Source organism: Mesoplodon densirostris, chromosome 4, assembly GCF_025265405.1.
Source record: "Mesoplodon densirostris isolate mMesDen1 chromosome 4, mMesDen1 primary haplotype, whole genome shotgun sequence".
Lineage (NCBI taxonomy): Eukaryota > Metazoa > Chordata > Mammalia > Artiodactyla > Ziphiidae > Mesoplodon > Mesoplodon densirostris.
The window spans coordinates 69284805-69309833 of NC_082664.1; the positions used below are offsets into that span (position 1 = coordinate 69284805).

The following is a 25029-nucleotide window of genomic DNA, read 5'->3' on the forward strand; positions in this document are numbered from 1 at the left end:
TGATTTTTTGTCTACTTCTTTTTGTTTTATAAAGGGGGCAACTAACTTTAAACTTTGTCTGTTGTATAATTGAAATTTATTTGAATATAATTTAGGTTGTGTTATTGATCAAGTGGGAAATCATTTTAAATATGTGGATAAGGATGAAGGAAGGATTTCAGAGTTTTCGTCTGTATTTTAAGCTTTAAAAAGTTTACCAAACTGTAAGGAATATTGGCCTTGGGATGAAAAATAATAGAAATCTGTTCAAAAGGAAGAAAGTATAAATTTCTGTATTGTTGATACATAGGGTATTACTGCTATAACCAGCTCATGTCCAGGTTACATTTCTTAGTTTGAGAATTCCAAAATACAGTGAATAGGAAAGCCCTTTCCATAGTTTGTGCTTTCTGGCCTTAATCCAACCACAAACAACAACAGTAGCAAAAAAAAAAGCTCTCCTAGGTAGTATTTTCTTGGCTACTCTGATGGAGTAAGGCCAGAGGAGAGGGTAGTGGTGGCAGTAGGGTTTGTTTGGTCAATAGCTGAGTGTCTTTGGGTACCTCAGTGTAGTTTTCACTGTTAATATCCTGACCAATGTATTGTAAAAGTATAAATTTAGCTACAGCACATCTCAGAGAAGTAATTCATTTCCATTTTGTGAATCAAGCTTAAGAACAGTCACATGAAAATCATCTTCAGACCTATTAGTATTAAATGGAGAAACTCAAGTTTATTTTGGGGGAACTTTATTTTGAACTGACCATTGAATCATGCCAGTCTAAATTTTTTGACTGTGTGTAGGAGAAAACAGTAGACTTCAATGGCAAAAACTATATAGGCATTCTTTCATATTCCTTTCTCTGGTGACAAATATATTAATTTATGAAATGGCAGTTGCAGTGGAAAAGGGTGTAAGTTTCCTTCAGTGAAGCAGTTTTTGAATGGTTTAATTTATTGTGGAGGTAAATAAGGAATTTGGGGGATTTTACGTGTTGTGCACTTTTATAACCTTATGCTTATTTATGTTATTGCATGTGAATAAAAAGACAAACTGTTCTCTAAGAAGTTTCATATTTTATATTGAACTGCTTACCATATTTTAAAATGTTTAATGCTGGGCAGGGACTGTATTCAGCTCTAACATCACTTACCTATATAATTAATGCATGTTGAGTATAAAAGTACTTTTGCATGATTTACCATTTTAATATAGACACAATGACATTAGAATTTTAGGGTTTAGATCTTTTTTTAAAGAAATAAAGTAGTTTATTTGAATATTAGATTACTTATTTTCTGTATGTTATTCATAAACTGACTTACCTGCTGAAGATTTCTTTAGAAAATGCTAGGTAGTGTTGCTTTTAATTTAAAATATAGATACCGCATTTTTTTCCTGATAGAATGTGTTTAGATCTATACACATTTTTTTTCTTTTTTTTACAAATTGAAGGTTTGTGGCAACCCTGCATTTTTTTTAGCAATAGAGTATTTTAAATTAAAGTATGTACATTTTTTAGAGACATAGTTCTGTTGCACACTTAATACAGTACAGTATAGTGTACACATAACTTTTATATGCACCAGGAAACCAGAAAATTCATGTGACTCACTTTATTGTGATATTTGCTTTATTGCAGTGGTCTGGAACTGAACCCTCAATATATCCAAGATATATGCCTGTACCTTTTTGAGGTTTAGAAAGAAGATATAAGTCAACTTAAGGTTTTTTAGTTGTAGGTTTTACATTTTTCTAAAAAATGTTTTTTATTGAAAAAAATACCTGTTTAATTAAGAACTATTAGAAACAGATGAACTGAAACTAAAGTCTAAAATCCCCATAAAATTTTAATTTAATTAATTTTCTTTTGTAGGATCATAATATGCAGTTTTGTTATTTGCCTACTTAGCTAACAGTTCACAGAAAATACCATTTCATGTCAATAAATATTCCACTGTATAACGTTTTCCAATTTCTTTATATCAAACTACCCTGTTGTCAAGCAGAATATTGCAGAACCTAATATGTGAAATGGGTGAAAGGGAGCTACTGTGATTAAATCAGGATCTGGAGACCTCAGAGCCATGCCCTGAGGTTCTCATGTCTCAGTACAATTTTATTACCAAAATGTGTACTGTGTTATTCAACCAGTCCCCTTTCATTTTGATTTTGTATCTGTTTTCTCAAAAAAAAGAATTAACTTTATATAGCCATAAAAATAGCACATGCTTATGATTCAAACAATACAAGTAGTATGTAGAGACACAAAAAAGTAAAAATCACCTTCAGTCCTACAACTCAGATATTAATATTTGGCATATATTCTTCCAACTTCTTCTAAATGTCTTTATACAGAAACCTCCTTTAACAATTTCCAACAAGAATATCATATTGTTTTTAACTCATTTTTTCTTAATTTTCGTAGTCATCTAAATAAAATATAATTTTAGTGGTTACATAGTATTGCATTTTGTGGATTTAACGTAGCCTCCATTAGTTAATCCTTCAGATTGTTTCTCATTTTTACTGTTTTTAAAAACACCAGTGCTTTTAAGTTTACCCATGTATGTAGATATAAAGATGAGGTTTCCAACACTGTCTCAGGAGTGGATAATTAGGAAATAATAAATTATTTTTCTCTTTACACTTCCTTTGTGAATTAGTTAAATAAAAACTTTTTGCTCTTTAATATAGAGTTCACCTTGAAAATGTTGGCTCTGAATCCCTTCCATGGAAATAAATTTTTTTTAATTGATGGATAATAAACTTAGGTCTTAATCCAGGTAGAACATCATGTTAATGCTAAGATACAATTTTACATGAAAAGATAATTCGTGAATTTCCTTAGCATTCTTATTATCTATTTTTGTTGGGTTTTCTTCGGATATTTTCGCAGATGTGGCTTTGTATAAGTTAGAATAATAAACTTTAGCCTTTTCTTTTTTTTTCTTTATTCCAAAATGTGAATGAATCACACCTGTTGGATCATAGAACTAAGTTTCTACAGAGTTTTTTCCAGCTTCTTAAAGGGAAGAAAATTATTTGCTAACTTTACCATATGAAATCAGATACAATCCAATCTAAATGCCTTTTTTTTTTTAACGGGAGAAAAAGTTGTGAGAATGCCAACTTTTTAACTTTGTAAAGACTCAACCATTATTTGACTCTTAAAAATGCAAAGACTTCTAAAATCAAGAGCCAGGAAGCTAATGTTTATCTATCTTTCAGTTTGTTCACTCCATTTCACCCTTCTTTTTTCCCACCTAAGGCAAAAGAAAATAAAAGTGACATCCTTGCCTTGGACTGTAGATACAATTCAGTATTAATTTTCTTTTTCTTTTTCTTACTTTTTCTATTAGTATTTCTAAGAGTCAACACCATGAAACAAAAGAGACTTGATACAGTTATTCTGGTCTCAAGCTTCAGAAGGGTTAAGCTTCCTTTTCCTTGTAACTTTTTATTTTGACATAACTTCAAACTTAAGGAAAAGTTGCAAGAATAGTGTAAAGAATTCCATGCACTTTCACAGTTTCTTTAAATGTTAACATTTTACTACATTTGCTTTATCCCTTATCTCTTTAAATATGTACCTTTATTATTTTGAACAGTTCAGAAAACTGAGTAAGTAGTAGACATGTTGCTCCTTAGATACCTTAGTGCATGTTACTTGACCACAAACACATTCTCCTATATGACCACAGTACAATGATGAAAATCAGGGAATTAAGTGATACAATACTATTATCTAATCTAAAACTCTGTTTTCTGTAATCTTTAAATAATTTCTAAGCTTTCTGTAATTGGGAAAGGGAGTGAGGGGGGGCTCTGAATTAATCTTTTGTTAAAATCTTGGTGTGATAGGATTTTTCTAGCTTTCTGTGGTCTCCTTTTTTGCAGTATTTTATGTCTCAGTAAAAACATGTAAATCAGTAACAAAAATCACACTGTGTTTAGCAACTGAAGTAAGAGTAAAGCATCTGAAATTTGGAACTTTTATTTAGAATATGAAGGAGGAGGGTAAAAATCTTTTAAGACTTTGGTATTTGTTTCGGTTTTCAACATGGAAAGTTTAAATTGTGGATTGTAATATGTTTTCCTTTAATAGATAGTCTTATTCTTGCTTATTGTTATTCCTATGCTATTTTATACTTATAAAATTGAGGCTTATAAAGATTAGATTATTTCATATCCTTTCTTCAAAAGATTTCTGTTTCAAAGATTCACATATAAATGAGCATCCCTGGATCATTTTCTAGTTTTCCTTTTTTAAAAAAAGTTTCATATTAGTATTTGTCGTTTGCTATTCCAGATTCAGGATGACAAACTGTCAAGAGGGAATGTAATATTTTTGTAAATTGTAACTTAAGTCCAATCATCTATATATTAGGCATTTTAGAACATTTAAGGTGAAATTATTATTTTGTAGCAGTAACTTTCAGTAAGCCTATAAAAGCACCTTGGCACATACTATAAAATGACTGTGATGATTAACCTGCTTCTGTTTTGGAGAGAGTCCATAAAACTGTTCACTATTCTCTTGCATCAAATCAAAGACGAACAGTTGTTTCATAGTTAAAGGATATTATTTTCAGCTAAGAAATGCAGTTGTTTTATATTTCTGGCTTCAATTTCACACTTATAAAACAGACCGCTCTTCAACTCAGGTTTCTTTCTCTTTTTTTTCTCCCCCAAGAAAATAATTTAGGTATTTTGACAAGGGGGAGAAAGTATTTTGATGCTCTTTCAGTCAGGACACATTTTTAAACTGCAGAATCACTTTGCAGCTAAATTATTTTTTCCTTAATATTGTGATGTCATTTTTTTTAAGATGACATTTGTCATGTCAAAGCTTTCTTTTAATTAAGATGATAGTCAGAAAATAAAACAGATCAAGCAAACATGACATAACTAAACCTTATTCTAAAATAAACTTATCTTTCCAGATTGCCTGCTAAACATTTGGTTTCACTTCAGAATATAAGGCTGATTAACAAAGGGAAAACAGTAGATTCAGTAAAAAAAAAAAAAAAAAAAAAAAATACTGTTTTACTTAAAATAATAGAGTCATGGAAAGATAGATTTCATGTCATGAGTGTGTATGTTTGTGAGTGTGAATTTAAAAACACTAACACAGCAGTTGTCAGTCCATAGTTTGGCTTATACATGGCATACTGTTTTTCGTTTTCCTAGAATCTGTTTAGATGATTGTGCATTTGTATAGACTTGATGGTCGTGGTTAAGAGGTAGATGGGTGGTTTTATAATTCATAGTGGTAAAAGAACAGTTTTTCTTGGTGTTACAATTAGAAAGAGTGTTTCTTCTATAGATTAGAGTAATAATTGAGAATCAACTTTTGTTTAATTAATACTTAATGAGTCTTCAATTATGCCCTTGAGTATTTTTATAATATTATGTATAACATTCTATTACACTAATATGATTACAATTTTCTCATTATTGCTAATCAGGCTTCAAATTTTTTATTTGAAATTGCATTTCATTACAATTACTGTATTTAGAATACCGGATAGATTTAGAAAGAGAATGAAAGAGCATTAAATGTAGTTAGTTGAAAGATGTTCTACAAAGTCGGTGCTAAATAGGACTGTTACAGCTGGTTAAGAAATCTGCTTTCATCTTTTAGCAGTTTTTGAGAAACTAGAATTAAAGCAGGGACATTCCATCTTTCCTAAACTTGCCACTGTGCCAAACAGAAACTAATGTTTGGCTATAGTATGCAAGCCAAAAAAAAAGTAATAATTATATAATTTGGGATCCTCAGTTTGAACATTAATTAACTTTCATGTTGTCTCCTGCTTTCCTTTTCTTCCATATTTCCCAGTCCATTTGTTCAGGAAGATATGACTTACCTGTAGTGATAAAACTTTTTCTTGTCTCTATTATATTTAGCTATCATATGATGAAATTATTTATAAGTAATATCTAATACAGTCAAATTTATGGTATACATAAGTATGATAAGAGTGAGCAGAGAAAGATCAACAGAGGCTCACAGAGGAGATGGAAGCATGTGCAGGAAGTATTCTCACCTTTCTAAGGGATAGGTAAGGACAGATATGACAAAATATGGTAGAAAGAACCTTGGTGAATATTGATACTATAGGGAAACTGCTCTGATTTGAAAATTAGGGAGATTTGTATTGTGGAGCACTAAAAGATGAGATTGGTTAGGAAAATAGGATCAGCACATATGAAGCACATACAGGGTTAAGTACAAGGTTTTAGTTAGCTTTGATTCAAAGAGTGTTGAAGTGCTGTTTGTGTTTTCAGAGTAAGGAGTGATATGATAAATGTGATAATTTTGGAAAACTAATCTAGCTGTAGTATTCAAATTTGATTAAAGACAAATGGAGCTGGGAGAGAGGAAAGCCAATTAGGAACCTTCTGCAGTAATTCATAAGAATGAAAGCTTTGACTAGAATAAAGTCAATAGCAAGAAAGAGATTAATCTGAAGAATACTTTTTTTATAATATGTTTTATTTATTTTTAATTTTTTAAATTTACTTTTGGCTGCGTTGGGTCTTTGTTGCTGTGTGCGGGCTTTCTCTAGTTGCGGCGAGCAGGGGCTACTCTGTTGCAGTGCATGGGCTTCTCGTTGCGGTAGCTTCTCTTGCTGTGGAGCACAGGCTCTAGGCGCACAGGCTCAGTAGTTGTGGAACACGGGTCCTAGAGTGCACGGGCTTTAGTAGTTGTGGCTTGCAGGCTCTAGGGTGCGCAGGCTTCAATAGTTGTGACGTGCAGGCTTTGTTGCTCTGAAGCATGTGGGATCTTCCGGACCAGGGATCGAACCCGTGTCCCCTGCATTGGCAGGCGGATTCTTAACCACTGTGCCACCAGGGAAGTCCCTGAAGAATACTTTAAAGGAGGATTCTATTTAAAAACAGATCTCCCCCCTCTCCTCATTTATAAGTTGAAAAGGAATTCTTAAGATGTGATTGCAGGGCTTCCCTGCACTGTAGAGCCCGCAAGCCACAATTACTGAGCCCGCGTGCCACAACTACTGAAGCCCACTTGCCTAGAGCCCATGCTCCGCAACAAGAGAAGCCACCACAATGAGAAGCTCGCACACTGCAACAAAGAGTAGCCCCTGCTCGCCACAACTAGAGAAAGCCCGCGAGCAGCAATGAAGACCCAACACAGCCAAAAATATAAATTAAAAAAAAAAAAGATGTGGTTGCAGAATTTTAAGAACAAAAATCAAGTCAATGATGTTGGTACTCATAAGTGGGAAAGTTATAAAGGAGAGCTATTTTGTGAGAAAGGATAACATTCATCTTCTTTCATGTTGAATTTCACTGATGGTTAGACTTCCAGTTGGCAGTTTTTCATTTATTAGAGGATTTGTTTACAGTCACTTCATTGTTCAGGAGGAAAATCCTCAGATAATAACTGAGTTTTCTCCATTATAATTACTTTAGGAAATTCAGACTACTTGACATTTTCCATACAGTAGAGTTGCTTAAGCATTTCAGAGAAGCTAGGGATTACTGTGAAATAGAGTTAATAAATGTATAAGATTCCACCTGTTTCCATTAAGCCTTATAATCTCACTATCTGGCATTCTGTTAGGGATACATAAATGAATGATAGTTCCTATAGAATTACTAATATTCTCATAGCCATAGTGAAATTTAATAATTATGTAGTCTAATTAGTCCATTAATGTTGACATTAGTAAATAAGGTCATAAAGTGTGGCCTTGGATTTGCCTATTTTAATTGTTTTTACTTTATATTGACTATAAAGCATTTTCTTTTGTCTTTTCAAATTATTTTTTCTGACATTCTTAAAATTATTTTCTTTCAAAATACATAAGAGAAATGATTCTCCTGTCATTTCTGAATTTCACAGTTAAAGAGATCCCACAGTACTGTAGATGCTACTGAGTTTTGCATATTTGGGCCTGAATTATCCATGCAACAGCTGAAATTCTCTCCTCAAACTTATGGCCTATGACAATGTTGACTTTTTATACTAAGATGAGAAACTAAGAGAGCTCATGGGTAAATCAGGTTTTTCAAATTTGGGAAAAGTGAAAAACATTTTGAGGAAAATTGGAGTTGATTTGTTAATGACATATTTGTGTGAATATGGCAGGAAAATATCCACATAAACACAGGGAAAGTTAATTGTTTGTTGCACCCTCATAAAAATCATTTGTACTAATTTCTTTGTTAGTGTTTTAAAATAATGGATTAAGTTGGAAAAACTCACGTTTTATTCTTTATACTGTTAAATGGTAACTTAAACACCAAAATTTTTTGTTTTAATGGTACCTTCTGTGTCTGTGAGCTTAGAACTTTGGTTGTGTGACAGAAGACTCAATTTTATGTATATATGTATCTCCACAAAAATAGTGAATATCTTAAATATTTAAATTATTTATTTGGGGGGGTTGGTATGGAAAATTGAAGACATCTTTGATTATTGGAGATTTTTATAACTGGAACTTCTTAAAAATAGCCTCTTTTGTTAGTAAGTAGGTTTTTAAGGCTGCTAGCAAGTCAAGCGGTAGCTGCTACATGAACCTCTGCTGCTGACATTAATTTACAGGGGTCAACAGGACAAAACTCTACGACATGATAGCTGATCTGGGAGATGATGAGCTGCCCCTCATGCCTTCAGGATTCATAAATCAGTCTAGGTCAGCCTCTACTAGAACTGATCATGAAGGTGCAAGAGCAGAGGAAGGTACAAAATTTAGCTATCATGTTTATTTACATTGCAGAAGACGTTAATTCCAAATCACATCTCCTTAATATTATAAACTTGCTGCTGTTTTAAAATGATCAGTTTATATGATCTTCAGAGAAGGTGTTGGGCAAGCTCCTGGTGTAATTGTCCTAAGAGATTTTGAAATTTTTGGCTTCTGTGTCTTTATAATTTTTTTGTTTGTTTTTGATGTTAGGTGGAGTTGTTTCATATATCATTTCAAAGTACCTTTCTGAACTGTGACTTTAGCTTACAGATCTAGTAGCAGAGAAATAGTAGACTTGAAATAGTACATATGGAAAAGAACTATTTAGTCATTTTGTCATATTGCTTACATTTAGTAACTAATAATAACTGTCACTGATTAGGAGACAACTAAGTGCCAGAGATTGTGCTTGGAACTTTACATGTATTTATGTATATATATATATATATATATATATATATATATATATATATATATATATATATATATATAAAACAATTGCCTGATTTAATCATTTTAGAATAAGGCAACATCATTATTCTTTAACCTGGTACCAGGTATATACTACCTGTAATGAATTTTCTAAAGTTTACCTAAACTCGAAATGTGCAGGAAATGAAAATACTATTTAGGCATTTTTTTCCATAATTGATTTTAGCTGAAGATACATAGATGTACTTGAGTAATTTATAAATCTAGGTCTAGATAGTTATAATTCTAAGTAATGAGACTGAACTCTTACCAAAGGTTTATTGTGATATATAATACATATATAAAAGATAATCCATTATCTAATAATTTGGCATATAGATTGAATTTCATTGATATTTCTGCTTTTGCTCTGTAAGGTAATTTGATACCCCAGTCAAAAAATTCTGAATACATCTTATTCTCTTCTAAGGGTTCTCTACTAGTACATTTTCCTTAAAGTTAAATAATTTTGCATTTTTCCTTTACAGTCAATCATCTCTGCATGCATTTACCACTTGCCATAATCTAGGAATATTTGAGGAAGGATAAAGAAAATCACTAAAATAATAAAACCAAAACAAAACATATTAAAGCCTGAAAAGCAACAGGAAAAGTAAAAGTCTATTGATTTTTCCTTGATCTCTTTCCCACTGTTAAGCTATTTTTCTGTTTTACTTTAGGAAGTATTTTCTAAAATGCATATACCAGCTCCATTATTCTTCATTTTATGCATTTAGTAATGGTTTACCAAACAGTGTATAGGAAAACTTGCTAAAATTTTTGTAGTTAACACTGTACATAAACTGCAGATTTTACAGCTTAAGGCAAGGCCATATTAGCAGGAATTAGGGACCCTTTTAAATGTTTCAAACCAATGACCTATAGAAAAAAAACAGTCAAGACTCATGCTACACAAAAACCAATTTAGAACTTGTATGTATGTTGGTGTCTAATTGTGCTTTTTAAAGAAAAAAATGTAAGTCAGTGATCTGACTATTAATAGTGGAAGGTCTAGGAGGTGGGAAGATAAGCATAACCTTATTAGACTTTTTAAAGGGTAAATATTATTAGAATCTGTTACTAAAAAAGATTTAAGTTCAGCTTTGACTTAGAGCTAAGAAGGGAACATTAGAGTTCATAATCTCTTATTTTCAGTGGCCATCTCCAACTTTATGCATTCCTATTGAAGGCCGTGTCATACCTCATTGTATAAAGAAAAAAATGTCTGTTTTCAAGGAGAGAAACTTACACATTACAACATTTTAGACTATTTTTAGTTAAGACTTAAGGTATACCATGTTGCCACCGGCATGGATGGAATCAGTTACTGAGCTGTGTTCTTTAGATTTGATAAAATTGAAGGAGATAGGAAGAGTTTGATATGTGAGCTACAGGTTTCCTTGGTCATTAGTGTCCATAAAAAGGAGGATTAATTTAAAAAGTACACAAAGGACCTTGTTGTAAGACCTCGTTTTGTAGACCCTAAGGTTTCCGTAAAGGGAAATGCTAATATGATAATAGTTTTCTTAAATTGCTTGATGAAATCTTTTAGGCTATCTAATAAAAGGTATCATAATTTATATCATTAAAAACTGCTCCTTTTAATAATTTTTCTTTAAATTGCTAATAACATTTTTATGCTTATGTAATCATGTGCTATAGGTAAATTATGTTAACATTAATAAAATGAATTTATAGAATAGAAATTAATTCCCTCTGCAAAGAAACAAGGGCAGATAAATTGAGTATTTATTATGATTGCTATATGCCACAGAAATGGGTGATTGTGGAAAGGAGAAGTACAGCTTAAAAGATTTTTTTCACTGAGATGTATATGTAGTAAATGCTGAGTGGACAGGGTAGCTTGCTATATATAAATGGATATATGTGTATAGAGATAGGGAACTGTAGTTATGTGATTAATTAGAAATTGGTATACTTTTTATTTAATACAATTAATCTAAAACTCTAATAAAACTAGCTAATATTGCTTAGACACTTCCCTTCACATGCTCTTAAACTGGTCAGTAACTGATAAGAAATATCTCTGCAAAAAGAATATGTAATAATGCAGAAGAATTAGTTTCCATGTTAAAGTTACCAATTCTTTATTGGGCATTTATCAAAAGTTCTGTTACTCAGTGTTTGTATAATTGTGAGTGGGAGGAATTGTGGCATTTTGTTCTAACTTGTCTTAGAAACAAATTCTGAGCTTAAAAGAAAAACATGTCTTTGTACTGGCTAAAAATGCTTTGAGAAAGTAATACCTAATGAATTTTATATAATTGTTCTTAAACATAATTTTAAACTATTGATTTTATAATTCTCAGCTTCTGGTATTACCAATAACTGCATACTAGATAGTGGTAGGAAGGATCAGTGCTATAGATTATTTAGATTCAGTAGGTATAGTCATTATAAAATTAATTAAATACTACTATCCCTATGTGTATTTTCTATCCGATTTACCCTGTATCAGTTGCTGACACACAGCTTCATTTTAGAAATGTCATTCAGGACCCTATTTGAATCAAATCATATAACTTACTTTGATATTACAGATTACTTTAATAAATAATAAGATATTCTAAATAAGGATGAATTTTACTTTTGCCATAGTATATATCTAGGAGAAGTTGACTTGTATCTTCTCAGAATATTCTCAGTAGTATTAGTGATGACTGACAAATTTTATGACATCTGTTATGTTTCCTATAGTGTATTAAATTTATATCATCTTTTATAGGAATTTTTCAAAATTGATAAATAGCTTGAATTTTTATTTTTCCCTTTTAAATTTGCTCATGGATTTTAAATATGTATTGATATGTTGAGTTGTTTTGTATTACAATGATTTATGTACTTTCCCCTTGTATTTTAAGATTAAAAGTTTGCTTTCAAAGCATGTTTAAAATGATACAGAGAATTATTGCTTATACTATAACTGTAATAGCAAAATATATAGTAGTGTAGTTATTCTAATTATGGCAGTGTTTGATTTTAATTGGTCCAAGTATCAGAAGTTTAAAGTGCTATCCATAGTCAGTATAGATTGGTTATTTTATTTTAGAAGTATAATGGTAAATAAAAGGAAGTTAAAATTAAAAAACATAGTCAAAGTTTGAAAGCTGGAAGCCATTCTGAAGATCACATACATTAACCTTTTAGGGAAAGAAAATGGACAGTGATGGTAGAACTGCCCTTTTCCTAGACCATTGCTGTTACTGAAGAAATCTGAGCAATTTAAGGCTTCACTTTAGTAAGCTGATACACTGTATTGCAGACTGGAAACCATTTACATGTGAATACTTATATTAATTTTTACCAGGGACTAGAATACCTAGCACTTTCAAGCAAATATGATAGAAAGGAAAAGGACTTAGCAACAACCTATTATGTTTTTAAAATAGTATAATTATAGTTGTACCAAAGTGATAAGTGATGTAAATAGACAAAGCTTTTGTGCCCCATCTCCCACCCTGAAATAATATATCTAGTGCATATTTGACTTGTGGGAAATTATGCTTAGTTCCAAAATAAACACTTGTTTATTACTACACAGTAATAGGATTTTTTGAGTGGAAGAAATGAGGGAAAGTGGGAAAAAAATAATTATATTACTGAACATTGTAACTGTTAAGTACTTACATTTCCCCCACAATATTGTCTTGTACTGTATGATTTTTCAGCATTTAAGAAGCGGTTTTGTTCTTTATAGCTGAACCAATAACGTTTCCATCTGGAGGAGGCAAGTCATTTATTATGGGTTCTGATGATGTTTTGTTAAGTGTACTGGGCCTTGGAGACCTTGCAGACTTGACGGTAACAAATGATGCAGACTATAGTTATGATGTAAGTGCAGTTTTATTTTTAATTTTTTAATGATTTAATAGAAGGCTCCTTATTTTTTGGAAACACTTATAAAACAGAATTAATGTCAAGGTGCATGGAAAAGATAAGTTTAAGTGTGACATTGTGTTTATTTGAAGTGACGTAGTTTTTTTCTTATAACTACTTTCTTTGTGGTGTTTAAATTTTTTCTTAGGTATTGTGGTGGATTAGTTAGGAGTTTGGGGTGATTGATTACCTTAAAATATTGGTTGATAAATATCTACCTGAGTAGTCAACTCTCAATTACCTACTCAAATTAAGTCATATTTTGCTGTTAAGAGAAAAGTAGGTAACCCGAATCACTTACTTGCCTTCAGGATAATTCTTAAAAAGCACGTTTTATTGTTGAACTTTTTTTTTTAAGGATAATGTTAGAGTTAGTTTGTCATTTCCTGAATATTTAGTCCTTCATTTGAGGGATGGGGAGAGGATGGAGAGGATGTGGGAAGGACAGTGTTAGAGGTGAAACTAGTCTTGGATTAAATTTTTTATAGACAATAAACACTCAATTGAGAGTTAACTATACTTGTTTAGATTTTGTATTAGTGAATTTGCAGTTTTTCAGCAAATTAATTTTTTTCCTTTTATAACAAAGTCCTTTTTTCTACATTTTATACTTATGTTAGAATGCTTTTTTAGAGACATCAGCCTTGGTGGGCTGGATTATTCTCATTAATACTTTTAAAGTATATAAGCAACTAAATTCCAATAAACTTTTGACTACTTTAGAAGTGGTTTCACAGCCTGTCTTTACAGATGGAGAAATGAAGGTAAAAAGATTAACCTCTTATCAGTATCAATAAAGTGTCTTTAGTTCAGACTTTTGGAAAGTACTTGCTGCCTTGAAAAATGTCACATGCTGATTTTCTAAATGACAGCTGTATTGTTAATGTTGTACCCTTGGATTTTTAGTAGTAATTTATATAATTTTTATTGTTTTCATGTAAAGTATTGCAGCATGGTAGTTGTTTTGTTTTGTTTTGTTTTTGTTCTCATTTGATGTTTAGGACTTTGGGTTTACCCTGATGATTAGGTAAAACAGATTAAGGGACTCATTTGATCTAAGTATTTGAAAGCTAATGAAATTATTCTTCTTAGTTCTTATTAAATGATAAAGATTTGTTATAAAGTTTTTAAGGTATACTAAATTTCCACTGGACATTTTATTTTAGCAAAGCAGTTTTGAATATATATTTTAAACACGCCAAAACAAACAAAAATTCCACATGCCTATCAATTAACTACTTTTACCACTAAATATCCCACTCTTTCTTTTTAGTTGCCTGCCAATAAAGATGCCTTTCGAAAGACATGGAATCCCAAGTATACACTACGTAGTCATTTTGATGGAGTACGGGCATTAGCTTTTCATCCTGTAGAACCTGTGCTGGTTACTGCCTCTGAGGACCATACTCTGAAACTATGGAACTTGCAAAAAACAGTTCCTGCCAAAAAGCAAGTATTTTAATGTTAGCCTATTCTTTTTCCTTCCGAATTTGCTAATTATAAATAATTATTATTCTTTATGGTCCCATATCTTTTATGTACTCATTTGATCTTTCCTAATGACCCTTGTATGTCAACCAATGATTTACCATTATTTATCTTCTCCCCCCCCCCCTTTTTTTCCCCCTCTTTTAGGAGTGCCTCTTTAGATGTAGAGCCTATCTACACATTTAGGGCCCACATGTAAGTTTTATTGAATTAGGACTTAATTAACAATGATAGTTATTGTTAACTATTATTTATCAATTGTAAAACCTTATAATTTTCTCGTAATGTTTGTTTTATATTAGGAAAGACATACTGAACAATATTTCATTTGATTAATAATTGTATTAGTGAGAATATAATCAGTACTGTTCAAATGTACATGTTTACCTAAACAGTTTTAGATACCACATAAATTTACAGAGAGGTTGGGGGGGTGCAGATATGAGTTTCTCCTTAGGCTTTATAAGTAATTTCTTTCCTCTTTTCCTATAATAGTGGTCCTGTTCTATCATTAGCTATTAGTTCTAATGGAGAACAGTGTTTTAGTGGTGGTATTGATGCAACTATCCAGTGGTGGAATATGCCTAGTCCTAATGTGGATCCATATGATACATATGGTAAGTAAAAGGCTCAAGATGTCTTTTTTAAAGTGAATGGGGCTGACAAAAATAATCACCTCAAATATTATAAGATTATTTAAATATGTATTAGTCTCTTCATTTAGTCCTTCCATTTACTAGTAATATGCTTTATTAAAGAGAAAAATTAAGAAATATCATGCCATGAATATTTTAGCCTGCGAGTTGGTACTTCCTCTATGGTGTTCAAAAATTAAAAACTGTATTAATTAAAACATTAATTTCAGTACTAGTTACAGAAAGGAGAATAAAATTTAATATAGGAAATAATTTTTAAAACTTAAATACTTTATGTAGTTCAAAAAATATTTAGTGGGAGACGACAGAAACAAATTAGGGACATAAGGGTATAAATCAGTCAACTTGAGGGACAAAAAATTCCTTAATTTAAAAAAAACCTTTTATTCCCAAATGCCACTTTTAGAATCTGGCTAACAAATACCTGCACATGTATTCAAATATATTTACAAGAGCATTGTTTGTAATTATAAAAAATTAAAACAAAATGAATGTTTATTCGTATGAGAATGGTTAAATAGTTGTCTACTTAATGGTTGGTTCATTTAAAAAGAATTTAAAGGACTTCCCTGGTGGTCCAGTGTTGAAGACTCTGCACTCCCAATGCTGGGGGCCCAGGTTTGATCCCTGGTCAGGGAACTAGATCCCACATGCCACAACTAAGAGTTCACATGCCACAACTAAAGATCCCACTCGCTGCAATGAAGATCCTGTGTGCCACAACCAGCACAGCCAAATAAATAAGTAAATATTTTTTAAAAAAGAATTTAAGAGCTCTTTGGTCTTTTTATTTAACACACACTTGGTGCCTAAATTTGCCAGATATCAAGCATACATCAAATAAGAATTAGTCTAATAGAAAAAACAGACTTTAAACACAAACAAGGTGATGGATAGTTACAAATTGTGGTAAGTGGTATGAAGATACAGTACTATGAGAGAGAGTAACAGCCAAAGTCTTCTTTAGATATAGTCTAAAATAATCACATTCAAGCCAAAATCTGAAGAACAAAAGTTAACTTTTAGTAAAGAGTTTTAAGCCAGGAAGCAACTTGGAAATGTAGGGTTTAAAAAGATAACTCTGGCTGTTGCAAGGAGAATAGATTGGGGGTGGGAAGAGTGGAGAAAGGAACACCAATGTGAAGTTGTAAAGTTGTAATGTGATCTGGTAGACTAGGTGAGAGATGATGTTGCCGAGATTAGAGTGGGCAGTAGAGCAGTTGGAGAGAAATAGATTTAAGACATACTGGGGAGATAGGGTAGAACAGACAGAATCTATTGATGAATTGGGTTGAGTGGATATAGTGATGGATGAGTGGCTCTTGTTTATTTTTTAACAGCTTTATTGAGGTATAATTCACATATGATAAGATTCACCCTTTTGAAGTATACAGTTCAGTAGTTTTTACCATATTCACAGGGTTGTGCAGTCATTACCACTATCTAATTCAGAACTTTTTCATTACCACACCTGCATTTTTGACATGAGCAACTGAGTATACAATGGTAGCATATTGAATGGGAACAGAACAGGTGTGAGAAGATAAAGGATGCTGAGTTAGGGTTTTTATGCATGTTAAGAGATGGCAATATCAAGTAGGTACCATCAGTGTCAAGATGTGAGAATGGGTGGCATTACATAGGGAGAATGTGTTGTATAGGGTAGGAAGAGAAGGCAAATCCTGAGGAGCTCTGACATGGCGGGTGGGGTGGCTAGAGCAAGAGAGCCAACCCAAAAAACTAAGAAGGCATGGCCTATGAGGTAGGTGGGTGTCCAGGAAAATGTGGAATCATGCAAGCATACCATTTTGAGAAGAAATGGTATGCACTTTCAAATGTTGCTCAGAGGTCTAATAATATAAGGATAGAAAGGTTCTTTTTTATAAGTAACAAATAGATCGTCCAGGTTTGGGCCAGACAGAGGTTGGATGTTGGGGCTAAGACCAGAAGGTAAAGGGACCTCTGGATGACCTTTCAAGGTACACTCTATAGATGAAAAGCACTGTGATGAAAAGAAGGGAAAGGAGGGAAAAGAGGAAGGAAGGAAGGGAAATGTTATTAAATTTGATAGAATAGACTTTGTCATTGGTGATTTTAGCAAGGGTTGTTTTGGTGTGGTGATGGTATTGGAGTGATTTAGAGAGTAAATGGGACTTAAGAAAGCACATTTACTCAATATGGTTTTCTGTTATTTGGTGGGAGGGTGGTGTAAGGTTTGTTTATTAGGTTGAGAGATTTTGGAGCATATTCGTTTGCTGTGGTAATGATCCCAGAGAGGAGAATAATCTGTGTAGTAGAAAAACTAAACATGAAAGCAAGTTAGTGTGTTGAATGGAATCCAGAATACCTGGTGGAATTAGCCTTTTGAGGGAAAGAGGATAATTCCTTAGTTGTATCTGGAAACACGGAGAAGATGGTTTTAGATACGAGTAGATTTGTAGGTTGGGTGACAGAAAGGTAGGGGGAAAGTTTCTATTTCAACGGTGTATTTCCCCAGTGAAGTATGAGAGAAAATCATTCATGAGTAAGGGAGATTACGAACTGTGAGTATTGCAGAGATGATGAGAAATAATCTGTGCAAAGTGGGAATTTAGTAGAGAAACAGGATTGTAGGACAAATGATGTTCAATGTTATTAGCCCCCATTGTCCATCAAATGAATGGATAAGTAAAATGTAGTATATCCATACACTGGAATATTATTTGGCAATAAAAGGAAATGAAGCACTGATACGTGCTACAACGTGGATGAACCTTGAAAACATTACGCTAAGTGAAAGAAGTCACAAAAAGCTATTTGTGTAAAATGTCCAGAATAGGCAAATTTATAGAAACAAAGTAGAATAATGGTTGCCTAGGGCTGCAGAAAGGCAGAGAGGAAGATTGGGGGGAAATAGCTAACAAGCAATGAAGGTGTCCTAATGTTGCTGTGGTGATGATTGCACAACTTGTTGAATATACTAAAAACCATTTAATTGACACTTTATATTGGTGGGTTTTATGGCATGGGAGTTACATCTCCATAAAGCTGTTTTTGTTTTTTTAGTTTTTTTAAGTGTGTGTTCCTTTTAGAAAATTGCAAGAATGTAGGAAAGTATTGGAAAGGGGAATAAAAATAACCCATAACTCCACAGCATAGAGATGGCTATGTGCACTTTGGTTTATCTTATTATGACTGTATGTGTAGTCTTTATACTTAGTTATGTAGTAAGTTACCTTTATATACAAAAGCATTTTTTTTAAAACTTCTTTCAGCTAACTTTTGTTTGTTTCTTTTGTTACAGAGCCAAATGTTCTAGCTGGCACTTTAGTTGCTCATACAGATGCTGTCTGGGGTCTTGCTTATAGTGGCATAAAAAATCAATTACTGTCATGTTCAGCAGATGGCACTGTTAGATTATGGAATCCACAAGAAAAATTGCCATGTATTTGCACTTACAATGGAGACAAGGGTGAGTAAATTTTGCCTCTTTGAAAAAAGCTAATTTTTAAAAAAATTTGGAAGATAAAAAAGACAAAGTAGTTGATTTACTATTTCCTGACTGCTTAAAGAGAAAATTGAAAAAAATTTATAAAGCTGTGATAATCTTTTTTATTCCTAGTCATTTCTTTTATAAATAAGAAAGGTGCTTTGCAAGTATATCCTGTAGCTCAGTGCTTTTTTTGACCTTTTTCAGGACATGTCCTATGTGAAGAATAGAATTATTTGTATGTAACAGTAGAGTAGACAAACAGGGTACTTTTAGGAACAGCAGGAGGCCCTCCACCAGCTCCATCCAAGTGGCTGCTTACAAACAGGGGATCACAGTCTCAAGCATACCTATAAACCACATATGAGCACACTGGTTGAGAAGTCTAACCATAATCATTGAAATAGCACCCTTAACTGGGAAGTGCAAACTGAGTTACACAAGTAATTTTTTTTAATCATACCTTTTATTTTTACTAAAAATAATTTTTTGTTCTAAAACATTTTAGATGAACATTTATGCTTAATTTTGTTGGGTCTCTAGATACCTTAGTGATTCTACTAATTTTTGAATTGCCTAAATAAGCTTTTGAGGTGAAACTTCATTTAGGTAATTTGTTTCTTGCTTCATCCAGGTAATTAATTGCTTACTCCAGATTTCACGTAGTTATGCATTGATCTGGACAGTTGAATTTAATATGTTAAAGAGCAAAATTGCTGCTTGTGCCACTTTAGGATAGTACTGCATCAGTGGATTCCAGAGTCCAAACCTTCATTTTCACAGATCCAAAAATTTGACTTGTATTAGCTATTTGATAAGGCTTACCAGTCTCAGACAGGTGAACAGTCTCTGAAGACAATGATGTAAGAATGCTATTTTATCATTATACAGTAAGAAATAAAATTGCAAGTGGGCCAGTAAACTAACGTAGGTTTTTTTTTCTCTCTCAGAAGAAAATGCATAGGAGAACAATAACTTTTGTATATATCTACTCTTAACTTTAAGAGTCTTCCAGCTATATTTTTCTTGTGATGTTATAAAAACTCCTAATAATTGAGGAAAAGTTACCCATTATATCTTACCATCGTAACACAATTTTTTTCTTTTTCATTATTAACATTATTTGAAGAATATTCAAACTCCTTTTTCTTACTAGGAAATCAGAGATTTCTAAATTATTGTGTTTACACTGTGTCTCTTTGTGCTCCTTTCAGAGCATGGAATACCTACATCAGTTGACTTTATAGGCTGTGATCCAGCTCATATGGTGACCTCTTTCAACACTGGTAGTACAGTAATTTATGATTTAGAAACATCACAGTCATTGGTGATGCTTTCATCACAGATAGATTCCGGTAAGTTTTCTGGTAAGGTTGGAACCTTAAAAAGGATTATTTCACAATAGAGGGTAACCTTTCAATTTTTATATTTTGACTGTATTTAGGATGGAAAAATAATTACTTTCACTGTGTACTTATTATTTCTGCTATTTCCTCAAATTATGCTTAAAAGCTTGGGTGAGTATGTGGGGACAGAGAAGTGAGTAGAGCAATGTTAAGGTAAAAGAAAGCAAGTGAAATAATTAAAAGTTTTTAATGAAAATACATGTGAAAGTAGAGAAAATATAATGAACCAAATGAACTCATCATCCAGCTCCAATAATTATGTGTAAATGGCCAAGGTTGTAAGTATAGGACATGGTATGTATTTTACAGTTTATTCAAATAGGGATCCAAATAAGGCCCATGCATTGTGATTGGTTGGTAAGTCTCTCAGGTCTCTTTTCATCTGTAGGTTCCCCCTCCATCTCTTTTATTTCCCTTGCATTTTTTAATTGAAGAAATTGGGTAGTTTGTCTTATAGTTTCCCATAGTTTGGATTTTGCCAGTTACATCCTTGTGGTATCATTTAATGCGCTCCTCTATTCATTTTATTTCCTGTAAATTGTTTGTGGATCTAGAGGCTTATTCAAATTCAGGTTCAATGTTTTTATTTGTCTTCATTTTAAAGTTTTTAAGTGTTTTTGGCAAGATTATTTCATAGTAATCTGTGAATTTTTTTCAGAAGTAAATATTGTCTGGTTTATCTTTTTATGTTTCCAGTCATTGCTTGGGTCCATTAATTCATTAACTGTTGAAAAATTATTTTCTAATTCTATCATTTCTTCTCCATTATTAGCTAGAATGCTTCTATAAAAAGGGACACCTCTCATCAGTAATTTGGTTACCTGGAGTTAGTAGTTATAAAGGAAAAGCAAGATAAATGATTGCTTTAAGATGATGAGGTAGTTCCCTAGCATCCTCCAAAGGTGACCAGTGAGTCTTTTGGGTATTGTTTGTTTTTATTAGCATTATAATCTTTCTTGGATACAAATGTATTTTATGTATTTCAGTCTGGTGCAGGTATTATCTTTATTGCTACTCCAATTATTTCATCTTTGGCCAGTGGGAGCTTATTCAGCTTGGCTCCTGAGTCCTCCTTTTGACATGACCCTGTTAGTTGTTGATGGTTTTCTTACCTTCTGAGATGACAAGGTGTTCTAGGTTCATCTTGTTCACTTTGCACCCCAGATCTGAAATCAGCCATTTCTCTAAGGAGCCATGGTTTCTTTTAGTGGAGAATGGCATTTAGAGACTACAAGATAGGTGCTGTGCTATTGAGTCAGTCCCCATGGCTTTCATGTCTCTTGAGTTGGTCATTGGTTTAGACTTTCTCAGTGGACAGAGCTAGAAGTACATTTTTAATAAAGAAAAAGACTGATAAATTTATACAAATACTTCCAATTCTAATTCAGATTTATCTCATTGATTTTATATCTTTATCTCATTTTAACAATGTTGAAACTCTTGGTTCTCAGCAAAATCATCATAATTTCTTGTTTGATTTATCTCACAGTACAGATACAGTCATCTCAGAATAATAATAGCAACACCAACAACAACGGTATCATTACTGATAATAGAGTATATTCTACTAGTGTTGGACAGTCTAATTACTGTGCTTTTAAAAGTCACTTGAAGTATTTCATTTCTTTGTGCTTATACTGCCGATTGGATATATGGTTAAGTTCATTTGTTTAATTTTATGGTTAAGTTTCATTTGTTTGATTTTTCATGACTGCTCTTTTAAAAGTCATTTTATAATTATAGAAAACATTTAAATGGTTCCATGGTCAAATCTCAAACCACATTATACCCAAAGTGTCTTTTCAACCCAAGTCCCTTTCTTCCTCTTACATAGATTATTTTTTCGATGTGTTTAAGTTAGTTAAGAGTTCTTGTATACATGTAGAACGATTGATTTACTTAGTCTAATAAATGTTGACGATATTTTCCCTTTTTTAAAAAAAAATAATTTATCTATTTGGCTGCCTCGGGTCTTAGTTGCAGCACGTGGGATCTTTCGTTGCAGTGCACAGGCTCTTCCTTGCAGCGCGCGGGTTTAGTTGCCTCGTGGCATGTGGGATCTTAGTTCCCTGACCAGGGATTGAACCCATGTCCCCTGCATTGGGAGGCGGATTCTTAACCACTGGACCACCAGGGAAGTCCCTTCCCATTTGTTTTGATCTCTCTCTTTTCTCCCTCATCACTAATCTAATCGAAAATTAAGAACTTGGTAGTAAAGAAAAGGTCTCATTCCTAAGAACATTAATTCCAGTTCTCTGGTTTTTTGTCAGTGTGGGTGGGATGTGGGTGTTTCTTGCAAACATCTAATTATCACTTATGAATTTTTTCTTTATTAATTGCCTCTAATTCTTTTATGGGCTATTTATTAAAAGCAATGATTTGTGGGTCTTTTAAAAATGGTGAACCACCTATATTGACAGTCTGCATTAAAATACTTCTAACTTTTTTCTAAACTTGAGCCTAGTACTATCCATTTATATTATAGGGCATGCTAGCTTACACGTGTAAGAAATTGTATCTCTCTAGAGCTCTAGTTTTATTTGTTAGATTTTTTGTTTTATGTATAAAAGCTTTAGTTGTTAGTGATTCTTATTTTTTGGTAAGACTAAAGAGGCCATCATTTAACTTCTGATTGAAGTATTTGTTTTGTTTTTTTTTAATTGAAATATAGTTGATGGACAATATTAAGTCAGGTGTACTACATATTATTTGACATTTGCATACATTATGAAATGATCACCACAATAAATCTAATAACCATCTGTCCTCGTACAAATTTATTGAAATATTATCGACCATATTCCTTATGCTGTATATTACATCACCGTGGCTTATTTATTTTATAACTGGAGGTTTGTACCTCATAATCCCCTTCACCTCTTCCCCTGCCACTCTCTCCCCTCCCCTCTGGTAACCACCTATTTCTTTTCTGTGTCTGTGAACCTGTTTTTATTTTATTTTGTCTTGTTTGTACTTTTTTTAGATTTCACATTACATTGATGGTTTGAATTTTGGTATATTATTCTCCTTTATTTTTCAGGTTTACAATCCAGTAATCACATTAACAGAGTAGTAAGTCATCCCACACTTCCTGTTACAATAACTGCACATGAAGATAGACACATCAAATTTTTTGACAATAAAACGGGTAAGTAGGTTATCTTATTTTCTATATAAGATATTGACTTCTTGCCTTCAAAATTGCCAAGTTAAACTGATTTAACTCAAATTTTTGCTTTACTTAATGTAGCACACTTATAATATGTTAATTTTTATCCTTAAGTGTATATAATACCTTGCTTATCTCTTATGATTTCTTCATTTCATGACAGTTATAAACCCTTTCATTTGAATTTTTTTTTCTTTATATTCTGTTGTGAATTAGTATAGCAGAAAATATCTCTTTCTAGTATTTGGCATTTCAAATATGTCCTTAAAATGATTTCTCAGTGGATGAAATGATGATACAGTGTCAATTGTTTATTATCATCTTTCCTCTATTTCTTGTTGTAAGGAAAACATACCAATTATATAGAAGTCAAATCAAATTTTAATTTGGCCATAGAATTGTTTAAGGGCCTCTGTATCATCTGTCATTACCTAGAATACTACATAAAGTACTGTTTGCTCTCTTTCAGGAAAAGTCTGATAGCTAAGAGAGGCTTCTTTGAGGAGCTAAAATTATTAGAGGGGTATTGAAGGACTTCCAAATAAACTTAAATGTTAATTGCAACATTTTTGCAGGGCAACAAATTATCAAGCAAGACAGCGAATTAGAACTACAGATTTCTCTTTGAAGGTTGTATAGGACATGGTCATAATTTTTAGTCTTTAGAGTCTTACATAAATATCTTTGTTCAAATAACACTTTTCGTGGACAGAGGTTCCTTTTAACTCAGTAGAACAAGTTGAGAAGAGAATGGATATTCACAGGTCTATATATTGCACAGGAAAGAAGACTCATATTCATGTGAATGTTCTCAGTTAACACCTTATCAAATCAATTCTTTAAACATTTTTATGAAGCCTAAACATCTTCACTGCTGCAAGAGCAAAGAGATAATTTTCCTTTACTGTATTTCTAAAAAGATTCCTTTCATTAATTATTGAAGATTTACATTTGTAAGGGGAGGTTCAGGAATTTTAGTAGTTATATTAAAAGCAAAAAGTGAGTCTCTAGGGCTGTTTTACTGGCAGAAATCAGAAATAAGGAGCCTATAGCCTTTTAAATTGTTTACAAATTCTACCAATTCTTGGTGTTAACCAGCTAGTACCTTATTTGTAATGTGAAGATAATTGAAGCAACAGGCTCTAAACAATGGAAAATTTCTCTCTCTCATTTTCTGTCTCTCATACACACAGATACACACACATACAACACTTGAGTTAAACTGTAAATTGAGTTGAGATGTATTGTTTTAAAGTCTTCTTTGAAAAGTGGTAATTTATTTAAATGTGATAAACTAGAATATCCCGATAACTGGGTTAGCTAAGTTGTTAATAATAGGATATTATTCTATCAAATTAATAGTAAATTTCTTGAATTTTTTAAAATAAATTTATTTATTTATTTATTTATTTATTTATTTATGGCTGCGTTGGGTCTTTGTTGCGGTGCGTGGGCTTCTCATCGCGGTGGCTTCTGTTGTTGCAGAGCATGGGCTCTAGGCACGCGGGATTCAGTAGTTGTGGTACGCAGGCTCAGCAGTTGTGGCTTGTGGACTCTAGAGCTCAGGCTCAGTAGTTGTGGCGCACGGGCTTAGTTGCTCCGCGGTACATGGGATCTTCCCGGACCAGGGCTTGAACCCGTGTCCCCTGCATTGGCAGGTGGATTCTTAACCACTGCGCCACCAGGGAAGCCCTTGAATTTTTTTTTATCTGAAACATAGAAATTGATAGTATGAATGGACTCAATAAGTATTAAGGTTTTAACAATAAA

General features: G+C 32.6%; 1 protein-coding gene across 4 annotated transcripts in view; it reads left to right on the plus strand.

Annotated features, from left to right (window-relative positions):
* The window catches only part of STRN3 (striatin 3), a 106032-nt gene that overhangs the window by 75492 nt on the left and 5511 nt on the right, over positions 1-25029 (plus strand). For 2 of the 4 annotated variants that reach the window (XM_060096348.1, XM_060096350.1), the window contains 8 exons: positions 8559-8696; positions 12893-13026; positions 14345-14520; positions 14707-14754; positions 15055-15176; positions 18499-18666; positions 19899-20039; positions 23131-23238. In XM_060096348.1, the coding sequence (XP_059952331.1) occupies positions 8559-8696; positions 12893-13026; positions 14345-14520; positions 14707-14754; positions 15055-15176; positions 18499-18666; positions 19899-20039; positions 23131-23238 (1035 nt within the window). The remainder of the gene's footprint in view (positions 1-8558; positions 8697-12892; positions 13027-14344; positions 14521-14706; positions 14755-15054; positions 15177-18498; positions 18667-19898; positions 20040-23130; positions 23239-25029) is intronic. The other 2 variants (XM_060096351.1, XM_060096352.1) reach the window with 1 other exon arrangement.